The sequence below is a fragment of the Peromyscus californicus genome, unplaced genomic scaffold (genome assembly GCF_007827085.1).
Source record: "Peromyscus californicus insignis strain IS unplaced genomic scaffold, ASM782708v3 Scaffold_9__1_contigs__length_137607984, whole genome shotgun sequence".
NCBI classification, from domain to species: Eukaryota; Metazoa; Chordata; class Mammalia; order Rodentia; family Cricetidae; genus Peromyscus; species Peromyscus californicus.
This window is the reverse complement of record NW_026294617.1, coordinates 5,968,840-5,981,989: the sequence shown is the minus strand read 5'-3', so window position 1 is coordinate 5,981,989 and position 13,150 is coordinate 5,968,840. Positions and strand designations below refer to the sequence as shown.

At 34.2% G+C, this 13,150-nt stretch overlaps 1 protein-coding gene across 15 annotated transcripts in view; it reads left to right on the top strand.

Annotated features, from left to right (window-relative positions):
- The window catches only part of Nlgn1 (neuroligin 1), an 895,946-nt gene that overhangs the window by 410,510 nt on the left and 472,286 nt on the right, over positions 1 to 13,150 (top strand). For all 15 annotated transcript variants that reach the window (XM_052731690.1, XM_052731689.1, XM_052731693.1 and 12 more), the window contains one exon: positions 4,701 to 4,853. In XM_052731690.1, coding sequence (XP_052587650.1) covers positions 4,701 to 4,853 — 153 coding nt within the window. The remainder of the gene's footprint in view (positions 1 to 4,700; positions 4,854 to 13,150) is intronic.

The following is a 13,150-nucleotide window of genomic DNA, read 5'->3' as shown; positions in this document are numbered from 1 at the left end:
CTCTGAGTATTGATAGTAAGTTAAGCCCTGTTGCACCTGCATCTGTTTTACAGATCACTTTTGAATCATGTTTATCATTTTTAGCTCATTATTAAAAATACCCAAAACACTTGTTAAAATGTCAGGTCTCATTCAAGACATGGGAAGCCACTTTGCCAGAGCTACCAAGTCAAGGAATGCTTTTAAATGTTGAAAACTAAGTGAAAACTAAATAAAACACTCAGTTCTATTGAAGTCCCTTCCTCTGTTCTACATTAGAAAATTACTTCAAAGCAAAAAGGATAAATTCAGATATTCCATGAAGAAAACATTTAGTAAATTCTGATAATCTCCTCTTTACTGCTCTTAGAATTATTTTGTAGATGTGATGCAAATAAATAAACTAATGAGCAGTTTGGATTTGTGGCAAATGTTGAATTGTCATCACTGGACACAGAGCAAAGGGTATAAATCACTTGTGCAGGGCTCCTTTCCTTCACTGGAAGCCAGGACAACTCTCCATAGCTTTCCTGGCTTCGTCTTGGCCACTGCATTCTGGGCTCCCTTTGCCATTCATCATCCTTCGTCCTTTATTTACTTAGCTGCAATAAGACTTCTCTGCATCCTGGAGTGTTATGTCTAATTCCCCATCTGCAACAGTCTCTAGGCTGAACACAGTCACATCATTATTAATTTATGATTTATAATAATCAAAAGAACTATGTGTCTTATAGGCTAATCTAAAGTCATAGAAATGATTTGAAATAGTAGCCAAGGTTTCTCTCACCTTAGTTTAGGAACTTAGAAGATTGCAGAGATATATTTAATTGTGCCAAGAATATCTCAAAATTAACATTTTAATATTCAGACACAGTTTTACTATCTCTGCAGAGATTCTCAAGTTCCCTAAACATTGATCTGTAGATTCTCATTTATTTTGTAACCAAACATGTTTGTTTTGTGTCTAGGTTAGCAAGAACAAATTAAGCCACACTTTCTATTTTCCATGAGCAGTTCTAAAAGATAACTGGCACCACAAACATGAGTGAAAGGCACAGACGTGTCTTCAAGGGTCTCTTTATATGGATCAGACAAAAATTTAATTAAGACAATGCTTCACAAGTTAAAATCTCCCAAATCTCTAAAATACAGACAATTAACCAGTCCACGGTCCTAAAAGAGAAAAATACACATGTTTAAGGAATTTGTCTACCAATTATTTACTGGGCCCATTGAGAGGAACGGGATGCTGAGTCACAACTATCCAGCACAAAGACTCTCTGTGAACTGGTCTAGCTCATTAACATTTTCTACTTTGGCCTAAAATATTTGTAAGTAGGATGCAATAGTTACTGAGGCTAACGGCTAATATTCCAAGTGTATTATTTCATTAACTTTAAAAACTTACAGTTCTTTCTTAATACTTTAGAAGAAAATAATCATCATTGCAGGATTTCCTTTACCACTCCTCTCAAACTCTGTGTTTAACAAGGCCTAAAACAAGCAAAAAAAACATGAATATGCTTGTGAAAACTTACACTTGGACTAGAACTAAGCTAGTGTTTTGAGAGCTCACAAAGTGCCAATTTTAGTAAAGTCTGAAGTAGCTATTTATTCAAAGTGAAAAATTGTAGGTAAAGTATCAAGTTTATGCACTTCATCTTTTAGGTAGGGAATGAAATAATAGAGAAGGTTTAAAAGGCACTGTGGATCTAAAATATTCAATATTAACTACTGAAGTACGTTTAATACATGAGCTGAAGGTAAAATAGAGAAACTGTCAAACTGTAATCATTAAAGATCATGAAAAGATATTATTCAATATTGTGGTGTCTGATATATCAATTCCATTTATCAATCAATGTCTTGTTCTGTTTTAAAAAACAAAGTAAGTAACTGTGATTTTTAACTGTTTTTAATTTTTTTTAAGAACAAAAAGACTTAGGGATTGAGCAAACAAATGAAATGTGCAAACAAATGAAAATGTGCTTCTCAGGTAAAAAATAGGCCACTAACAAAGAATTCCAGTTATTTATTTTAGAAGATTCCAATGTGTTCTAAAAGTTCCCAAATAGCAAATTAATTTAGGTTCAGTAATTTTAGTTATCAACACATGTTACAGTATTTAAGTTCAGAATCACTTCAAAAGAAAAAATTAGTACATAGCATTACAATTTAATTTAATTTCTTATCAAAGAGGAGCTCAATACTCAAACTTCTTAGGCAAGACCAAAAATATTTGAAAAGTTGAAAAACTGAGTTAAAAATTCAAATTTACCTAAGTATTTGTGATTCCTTTAAGTATAAATTTCAAGGAGAGAGAGAGACAGAGAGAGAGAGAGAGAGAGAGAGAGAGAGAGAGAGAGAGAGAGAGAGAGAGAGAGAGAGAGAGAGAGAGAGAGAGAGAGACTCGCCTAGGCTCAGACCCTAGATTCTTCTGACATGATTGCACTCTGTGAGCCAGCCCATGTGTGTCTGCTGCAAGGTGCGGGGCTAATCTTCCCAATGTGTGCCAGTATTGTCTTCCAGGTGAACAGAACGGCTCTACCAAGACTTCATTACTGTTCACAGTGGGTGCTTTGTAATTCTATGTAATTTTAATTAAAGGAGAATTCTGAAACAGCCCCCCTCTGTGCTACCTCCAAGCATACAATTAGCCGAGTACAGTGTCTGCTGCGAACAGTTCGGCTAATGATTTCAGTTTAATAATTTATTATTGCTTCTTCAATGCCAACCTTACAAGAAAAATAAGCTAAAATTGTATGTAGCAAGCAGGCATTTTAGGTGTGGAGTTTAATGATTTAGAAGGGATTCCTTCCCCTGTTTCAATCTAACACCTCCACAAACCCCTAAATCTTGGTAAAAGAGGGAATACAGGGGCTGGAAAGTTGACTCAGTGGTTAAGAGCACTGACTGTTCAAGAGCACCCAGATTCAACTCATAGTACCCACATGTCGATCACAACTGTCTGTAACTCCAGCTCCAGAGGATATTGGACACGCTCCGGTACCTTAGACACTAGGCACACATGTGGTGCGCAATGTATACAGGCAGGCAAAACACCCATACACATAAAATAAATAAAAGAGAGAATACCTTCTTCCTGTTGAAGAATTTCAGAGCAAATGTGGTGACTATGCCTAGCAGATGATTACACTGTAAAAGTGTTCCTACTCAAAACCGGGATATTCTTGTGAGGTACATCCATTGGAGAGGGAGGGAAGGATGCCTGCATATATACAGGCAGTGGGATATTTTAAATTGATTTTTCTTAAAGGGACACCTGAGAACAAGTGTAATGGCTAATGTATGAAAATGTCACAATGAAGTCCATTAAATTTATGCTATATTAAAATTCAATTATAAAAGAATGAAGAAACTATTAAAAAAAATTTTTGAAATCATTGGTTATCTTTTTAAAAAAAAAAAAAAGACTCCAAAATGTGCCCTGAGCCATTTCCTCAACTTGAAAGTCTGAATAAACAAGAGAAACTGCAAGATGTGATCTGAAAATGAGTTTTCATTCATTCAGAGAAATCATTTATCACAGTAGGAAAAAGTGAAGGCATGAGGCATTGAAATAGGTCACTCCTTTCTAAAGGGATGGCAAACTGGTCCCTAATTCCTCATCAATTCTCCCGGGATTTCTAACTTACAACTCCACTGAATGCTGGGTTCATGACTGGAAGTTTCTAAGGGAGTTTAGTTTGATTAAAATATTTAAAGTAAAAAATTAAAATATCCATGAATGACACTTTCAAACCAGTGTTAAAAATATTCTCCATACAAGGTTGCTTATGAGAAAAAGGACCACAACTTGCTATAAAGTAGTAATGTTTTATTTATAGTCATCTTTTGGTATTTTAATGTTTGTAACTGAATAAACACACGGGTTAGCCTTTTCAACAGAAATTATACATTTTTAATATTGATAAAATCACTTTTTATATGATATTTCTGCATTCTTGTTTAAAACCACATAGTTGCTGTCAGTGTATCTTAGCAAAATAAAGTGTCTGAAATTGAGAATGGGAGAAAATCACATTAATGTCACACTACATTTTGCCATTCTTTACTTGACCTTAGCGTAATCATCTCACATCTACACGATTAAAAACATGACATCACAGTGGACTAAGAAGAGTACATGAGCTACAGGAAGTGGTGCAAATATAATTTTGTCATCTGGTTTGGATGAATGAACTCCATGGCTTTCCTAAGAACATCATTTAAATGACATTCCCATAAATACACCAACAACAGGTGCTCAGATGCACGTAATTTTACTGTCTGAACAATCATTTGACAGTACTTAAGCAGTAAAATCAAACTCTGAAATGAATAGTACAATGTATAATTATATTCACAAATGAGAGCACAAATGACTTAATATAATCATGTTGTATTTGATACAAAGCTCCACAGTAAATAGGGGAGGGGCAGATTCCTGGACTCTCATAGAAATGAACCATTGTCCTTAATTTATAATTCAGGAATACTATGTCTATCTCTTGAAAACAAAGGTTTTAACAGAAAATAATGGGTGCCTGTTGCTTTTTTCTACAATAGCTCTCAATAGGAATTGCTTAAGAAACACTTTAAGAAAAACAGCAATTTAAAGACATCAAAATCATGCCCTCCTTGTCCTTAACATGCGAATGTACTGTTTTATTATGCCTATTGTTGAGGGTAAGAATAAATGTTAACCATTTGTTTTGCAGATATTCGGGACAGTGGGGGTCCCAAGCCAGTGATGGTGTACATCCATGGTGGCTCTTACATGGAAGGCACTGGAAATCTATATGATGGGAGTGTCTTGGCAAGCTATGGCAATGTGATCGTCATCACAGTCAACTATCGGCTTGGGGTACTTGGTAAGATATTTCTTATTTCTTTCACCATTCATCATAAAGTATGTGATAGTTTTTGTTTGCGTTCTTCTATGCTTCCTGATACGGCTTTTGAATGTAAATTTTTGAAAGGTTCTATGCGTTCATTGAAAGTTCACACATTAAGTAAAGGCAACTTGGGAAAAATTCAAATGTGCAGTGGAGAGGTAATGGAGGCGTTGATCGCTAAGATGTTCTGCATAGTTTGGCTATATAAAAGCATGGAAGCTGACAATGGCAAAGGCCAGATAAAAAAGTCCCTGAACAAAGATGTGCTTCTTCTGTTTTCTCTTGCGCGGTGTGAGGAAACAAAAATGTTGGAGGTGTTCTGTGCTCTTAAACGCTGGTTTACATTTCCTTCTGGAATCACACATGGGCTAACTTAGGGAAGTTACTGTTTACCTTTGTCTTGTAGGCATTTCCTTTCATATATTTATTTTTTGTGGTTCCATAATAATTAAGACTATTTTCTCTCAGTATATTTTTATTGAATGACTTAATAAAGCATACACTAATTTCTTAAGCTGACAGTTCAATTCAGTCCTACACAGTGTTTCCAGATGGAAGACAGAGCCTAAGCTGACATACTGAGTTTTGAATAAAAATATAGAGAAATTTTACTCTTAGTAAAATATATTTTTATTTAATAGTCAAGTTTTAAAAGATAACTTACTGTTCTACCAGTGTAAGTAGGTCACAGTATTGGCAACGATGAAGAAAGATAGTATTTAATCAAAATTATCTGCAGTATTTTAATGTAACTTGATTAAAATTACAATGTATCCTCAAAAGATTTTATTTTTTAATCTTAATTGTTCTAAAAATTTACCACAACTTCAAGACTCAAAATTATTTTGTTTAGAAAAAGGAATATTCTACACCTGATTTTTGTCTTCTAAATTTAGGAAAAATGCTGAATTGTATACTGTTTCATACCATTTTTACAGATATTTTTGCCATGTTGAGAATGAGGGCTTTTTCCATTCTCAGTCTTCATTAGATATTTTGACAGTGTGATGGAGTCAAGTGGATGATACAATGAGTACACTTAGACAGTAGAGGTAGAACGTACTTCTGCAGCCCACTGCTCAGGTACATTTTGATGACCAAAGTGTATAGTCATGCATTGTTCAGTTAGAATCATTTTGTTGGGTTAGGACATGCTTGTCACCACTGAAAATTCTGTTTATTAGAAGACAAAGAAAGAGGTGTTCATAATTATCCCTAAGTATCTTAATCTTCTTATTTTGTTCTTTCAAAACATTTTCATATGAAGGCTTTTAATGCCTTAATGTTTGTATTTTGTAATATTTATAATTTATACTATTTCTATAATTCAGTCAGTTTAATAGTTATCATTCTCATATTTTTCCAAAATCTCCAATTGAAAATCCTGTGCAGTGACATGTTTGTAGACTGAAAAATCTAAAAGGAATGCCCGCTGTGGAGTTAGTGCTTTGTAGCTACAACATATGGAGTCTTACCTGACAATTAGTGTAGCACAGTACAATTTCCTAGGATAAGCTTTGTGAGTAAGTTAATGGAAACTTTACCTGTTTCTTCCTGTTTCCTTTTTAGTATTATTTTCCTTGGTTATGATGTTTTTAGTAAGGACTTCACATTGCTCAGATTTAAATCCTACATGAATGCTCACGTCTTGTCTTAATACACAACAATTAAGCAGCTAAAAAAAAGGAAGACTCACTCATCACATGGTCTGTCTCAGTGCTTGCGGCACAGGAATGGAGGATGAGATTTTCCCAGTTTGGTCTGCTCTGTCTGGATTCTGAGGATCAGCCCTTAGTTGGCTCCTTTATTCCTTAAACAAGAGTTATGTTCAGCCTAAGGCTGCTTTTTATTAAACTTTTAACATGAAAAATAACCAAAATTTGTTAGTAAAAATAGTATAAAGCAATGGTTCTCAACCTGTGGGTCATAGCCCCTTTGCACAAACCTTTCTTAGGGGTTGCCTAAGACCACTGGAATACATTATGGTTCATAACAGTAGCAAAATTTCAGTCATGAAGTAGCAACAAAAATAATTTTATGGTTGGGTTAACACAACATGAGGAGATGTTTTAAAAGGTGGCAGCATTAGAAAGGTTGAGAACCACTGCTCTAACACATATTTTAAAGTGTTAATTCTAGAATTTTTTTTCAAAATAAAACTGTTGGGAATGTATTAAAATGAAGTAATCCAAGAAAAAGAGACTACCAGAACATTTGTTATGTCGTCCTTCACACAAGTGTCCCACCAAACCAGATCAACACTCATCATGCTAATGATGAGAATGAGAGCTCTAGATCTTTGATGTGTTTGTTGTGAATATTTGTCTAACAACAAGGTAAGCCAAAGATTCTTAGGTGTGGGTTCCAAAAGAATGGTGGTCAAGTTTGCTGTGGGGTGAATGCTGAAAATTAGGCATAGAATAAGATTTGATATTATATCAGAGAAAGTCCTGTGCTGTCTTTTGATTCTGGTGTTGTGTTGTGAAGATGAATTTGGGAAGCCAGTGTATAATTGGCCAATTATAGTTCTGTTGATATGTGGCAATTGGCAGGCAAGCTAGTGTTTGAAACAGGTGAAATAATTGTCGCTTTGAATTTGCCATACTTGTTTTGCTTTTGGTTTTTAGTGATGAGTAGTGAAGTAAAAATGTTTCAGTTATAAAATTCATATGACTATCTAGTGACCAAGGTTCTAGATTTAAAGCATTTTATGTGAAAAAGTATTTTGTGCTTTACAGATTAGACATAGCATGGAGAAAAACTAAATCTGTCAGTGTATTCAGGAAGTTGATGGTTGACATAACTTCCCCAACTAAGAAGCTTCTATGGTATTCTTTGGGAGAGTGGCACACACTCTCACTCAAGACTGGACATAGGCTTTCCCTCTGAACAGACAGCTATGTTCCGAGAACAATAACTTCCAGTAATGTTGACAAAACAGAAAAGAGAAGAGGCAGGACTCTGGTTCTCCATTCACGGTCTGAGTCAACTGACCATTCCTGGTGACTGTGTATCAGACATAAACATCCAGACTGGAACTTGATTCTGCTCACGATTTTGTATTCATCCAGTTCTGATGTAAGTTGGCTCTGTTTCTGCCTTCTTCAGCATCTGCTGTTTAAATTACTATTCCATTTATCTTGGAATAGAGTATATAGTCGTTATTACTTGGTTACATTTTAGTATTTTAATTTATGGATACTAAAATTTATTAACTTGGTTACCTGAGAAATGTTTTGGTTATGTTTTCTAATAGGAGAAAATAATCTATGTGAAATATTTTGGTTGTACCCTAGGTAAATGTGTATTTCATTGGAAAAAATGAAAATTGTGATGAAATGAATTGTTCAATTTGTAAGATGAAGTGCATTCGCATTTTTTGAAAATAGAAACCACTGAAATAGTAATGTCTCTTTAAATCTGATAAAATAAAAAATATAATAAAGAATTTAATATTGCAATGAGTTTCAACTATTCTAAATTTAGAATAAATTTATATTACTTTCAGTGTAAAATGAATAATTCAATACCATTGTATTTAACTTAGGTAAATGTAAAATTTGCTATCTGATGGAAATTTAATGAGTTACCTTTGTCTGGTAAGGACCTGTTAAAGGTTGTTGTGCAATTCTTTATTTTAGCCAATGATATTTTAAATTTTTTATATTTATTTTTGTTATTTCTTTGAGACTTTCACACAATGTGCTTTTGATCATATTCTGCCTCTAACACTTTCTGAACTCAGCTCCCTTCCCTACCCATATAACTTGTGTCCTTTATTTGCTATTTCTGTCTTTTCTATTTTTAATGCCTCAAGACCAATTTATGTTGTCTAAGTATTCATGGCAGTGTGGTCTTCTGCAGTGCATGGTTGACTTCACAGGTGATACACTCTTAGGGAGAGCTGTCTCAACCTCTCCTGAGAGTGAAGAGTCTCTAATAATTGTGTATCTATCTTGTTGTGGGATGGTGTGCTCAACTCCCCTCTCCATGCTATGATTTGGTATGCTTAGGAATTGTACATGATTTATGCTCTCATGACTGTTATGAGCTTATACGTGTAGCTACCCTCCCAGGTCCAGAAGATAATCTTCCCTTGGAGTCATTCACCAGCCCAGGATCTTACATTTTTATGCTCCCCTCTTTTGTAATGATCCCTGAGATATGGGAGAAGATATGTTTTATATAAATGTTTCCTTTAGGTCTGAGTTTCTGCAGTCTTATTTACTAAACTTTGGGCAGTTGTGGGTCACCATCAACTGCAAAAAGGGACATCTCAGATTAATGTTGAGAGAAGTGATGGTCTATGTGTTTAATGATAATTTATTATGAGTTGGTTCCTTTGTCTGTTAAGCATCGTAATAGTAGGAGCTTCTTTCCTATGGCTTATAAACTGCCTAGCCATTGGTTCTAGAACAAAAAAAAATGGCACTGGGTACGAGCTTTGTCTCGTGTAGCAGATCTTAAATTCAGTGACGAAGAAGTTGTCACTTCCCTGATATTCACGCCACTGTTGCACCAGTGAGCAAGTCTTCCCAGGCCAGTCATTCCTGCAGTTTACAGAACTAATAGCTAGCTAGGATTGCGTGATGGTTGTTTTTCTTCTCCAGTAGCTCACATAGAGCTTCTAGCACCATGGAAGCTAGCCAGTAAGGATGAAGCTTCCAGGATTCATAAGTCCCAAATTTTGTCTGGAAATCAACAAATTTTGGGAAAAGAGCTGGTTAAATATTTTACTTTGATATATATATATATATATATATATATATATATATATATATATATATATATATATATATATATAGAGAGAGAGAGAGAGAGAGAGAGAGAGAGAGAGAGAGAGAGTTTACATAATCCATCAGAGTGGAAAATATTGAAGTAAATTATATAAAGAGCTACAATTAGTTTATGCTACTAAAGGCTAAAGAGTTCAAAACAATTTTTCTTAACTTATTGCAAACTAATTTTAATAAACTCTATGTTTTTATTCTGTTCAGCTTGATTAATGAGATCTGATGATTCTTATAACTAGGTTGCTGATGTTATAGTAAAGCTTAAAATACTACAAGACAGAATGTACAGATACCTATTGCTTTAGTATGATCAATTGTCACTGATACCACTCAATTTAACAGTATGCATTTTTATGAAGAATGAAAAGTAGGTACAACATTGTAATTTTAAAAGCATTTGGTTGGCTGGGCGGCAGTAGCACATGCCTTTAATCCCAGCACTTGGGAGGCAGAGCCAGGCAGATCTCTTTGAGTTTGAGGCCAGCCTGGACTACAAAGCGAATTCCAGGAAAGGCACCAAGTTACAAAGAGAAACCCTGTCTCAAAAAACCAAAAAAGAAAAAAGAAAAGAGTTTGATTAATGAAAAGGTGAATTAATTGTTAGAGAATGGTAATTTATATACTTTATTGTTATAACATCTAAATTAATTTCTATTTCAGAAGCATGATATATATAAAAATAAAAACCTGAACTTTAAAAGAATAGAAACAAAATGTATCTGATGGGCTGTATTTGAATTCTAGGCGATTCAGATCAAGGGGACTCACTAAGTCTGTGGAATACTTATACATTCACATATTTGTATGCAAGAATAATTAATGAAAAAGTGGTTGTGAATTTGAACAAGAGCAAGGAGGACATGTGGGGGAGTTTGGAGGAAGGAAAGGAAGGAGGGGAATCTGTAATTATGTTGTAGTCTCAAAAAGGAAAGAATGAAAGAAAAGCAAACCATTTTCCAGCTTTGCACTTTGATTCTTGTTCTTGTATTTTTTAGTGGGGAAATTCTTGCCTTTTATTTTTCATTCCCATCTGTCTCACTTAAAAACAAATCTCTAAAACCAAAATTAAAAAAAAAAACACCTGCTTATGTAAACAATATATAATCACGTGCCAAATTGTATATGTTGATGATTTCCTACCGTGTGTCCAAGTATGTTCTTGGGTCACAGAAAGGAAATTACTCTGTTCTTCAGCTCATATTTTCTTTATGGATTCCTAGTTTTTAAACAAAACCCTGAGTTTTACTGAAAAGAAGACAAAATACTATTCTTTCTTTACTGTTTACTTTTCCATATTACTGTTACCTTGAAAAACTGAAGTAATTTGTGACAAATGGAAACATAATAAATAGGTTGTAATTTATATTTGAAAACTACATACTTTAAAAGAATTGCATGCTCTATTAATAAAAAAAGCATTTTAAAGGATAAGGCATTATATGTCTTAATCACCACTGCCATACAAAGGTAAGATGCATAACAATCAAAATTATGCACTAGTAATTTTTTCTCACATTATACTAAAGAGAAATTTATCATATGAGCTGCATTATTTTGTTTGCAACATGGAGTAATACTAGAATTGAGTGAAAATTGTGTTACTATAAAATGTAAAACCAAAAGCATAGCAATAAATGCTCAGGTTTCTACAGTGCCATTCAGCAAAGTGCAAAACAAATCCAGTGAGACAAGGTATTTGTTGGTTTTACTTACAAAAGCAGAAACCTAAAATCAATTTAGAAAAATAGAGATTTATGATTTCTTCTGTAACGTACCAGTTGTTTCAACTGGGTTTTAATAAAGGGTAGGTGGTAATCAATTTTGATTGAGTGCTAATATGAACATCCTAGAGGAGAAAGATTTTTTATTTGTTGAAAATTAAAAAAAACCTAGATAACTGAAACTTTGCACAATAAACTAGGTGTTTGTTACTTTTATTCTACATACTGCCTCCAATGTGTTTGATGTAGCTTAGAAAAAAGTCAGCTACTCCCAAATAGCATACTTTAGAAAGGAGATACTGGTAATTGTCAGTTAATGTAGGTATCAGGAGAATTTTTATAAAACATATTCCAGGTATATCTGTTGATTTATTCAACTACACAGTGCTCTGCATAGAAATTCTGTTAATTGTTAAGGGTTTTATAAACATTACACTTGCTGCCTTAAGGAGCGTGAGGGATGACAGTAAATAAATGAAAAGCAGCAAATGATATCCACTAGATAGCAACTTAGTTCATAATTAACTTCTGAGTTATACATGGGTTCTAGAGAAATGGCAGGTGAAATGCAGAGGAACATACTGTAGACCAGATACTCTGAAAAGGCTCCCTGAATAGCCGACCCCTAGACATGTACACTGGCTTGGCAATACCATGTGTCTCTTCTACAATAGCAAAAACTTTCATTAAATTCAAGAAAATTCTATGTGCTCCTGCTTCCCATTATCTTTGTGTTGACGTGTATTGAATCTCTCCAACTCAACGTGGCTGATATGTGTGGAATTTTTAGGTTTCTTCATTTCATGTTGACAACTCGCTTATGCTAGTAACTGTAGCAATAGCAATAACAATCATATTTATGTTCACTAGGGACTAGCTGAGCCCTTGTACCTTCTGGGAGATTAGAAATCTTTCTTTTATACACACCCAACAGACATTTTATCAAATTTGTCAATGTTCTGATGATGAGATTAATCAAAACAGCATTATGGAAAAATATTTAAATAACAATTTGGAAGTCTTTAGGACCCAGTATTAACAATTTTATTCTAGAGCCTAGTAAATAAAAGTTATACTGAAGAATTCTTAAACTTATGTTGTTATTTTACTCACCAATATGGCTGCATTTAGGCTCTAACCAGTCTTAAAAGAATGTATTATGCTTTATTAGTTCTCAAAGAATGTTCAAATACTGGTAGTAAGTGAAGCATGCGTCTTATAAGTGTTTTATTTATTGAGATCAATGATTTTGAAAATAATAACAAAGAATGTAAATTCCCTCACTCCTAGGCAAGGCTTTTCTGGGGCCAGAATCTAGTCTGCATTTCCACAGAGAGTGACCCATATGGCAAGATATTAGCCTCATTGGCAGGACAGGAGTCATTCTTTTAACTAGTACATTCATTTGTTCACTCACAAACTCCTCACATATCTCTAAAGTGCCCTCAATAAGCTCTTATTACTTGGTCACAAGAGTAGACAAATCACTCAATCCATCTTCTTTCAGGTTCATAGTAAGAAAGGAAGAGTGACATTTAATGTTGATATGAACACATATTTTGATAAGTTTGTATTTCTGCAAAAGCAATTGGAGTACTATGAAAAAAATCACCTCTGCAACTGTTTGTGGAGGTGAAATATAGATGAAGAGATTCGGGAGCATCATTTTTTCTTTCACGGTAAGAGTTGGTTGGGGTTTTCTTATGTCTTTAAAAAGGCAAAGATTTAGAGTCAAAGAATATCCCGCCATAGTTTTTAA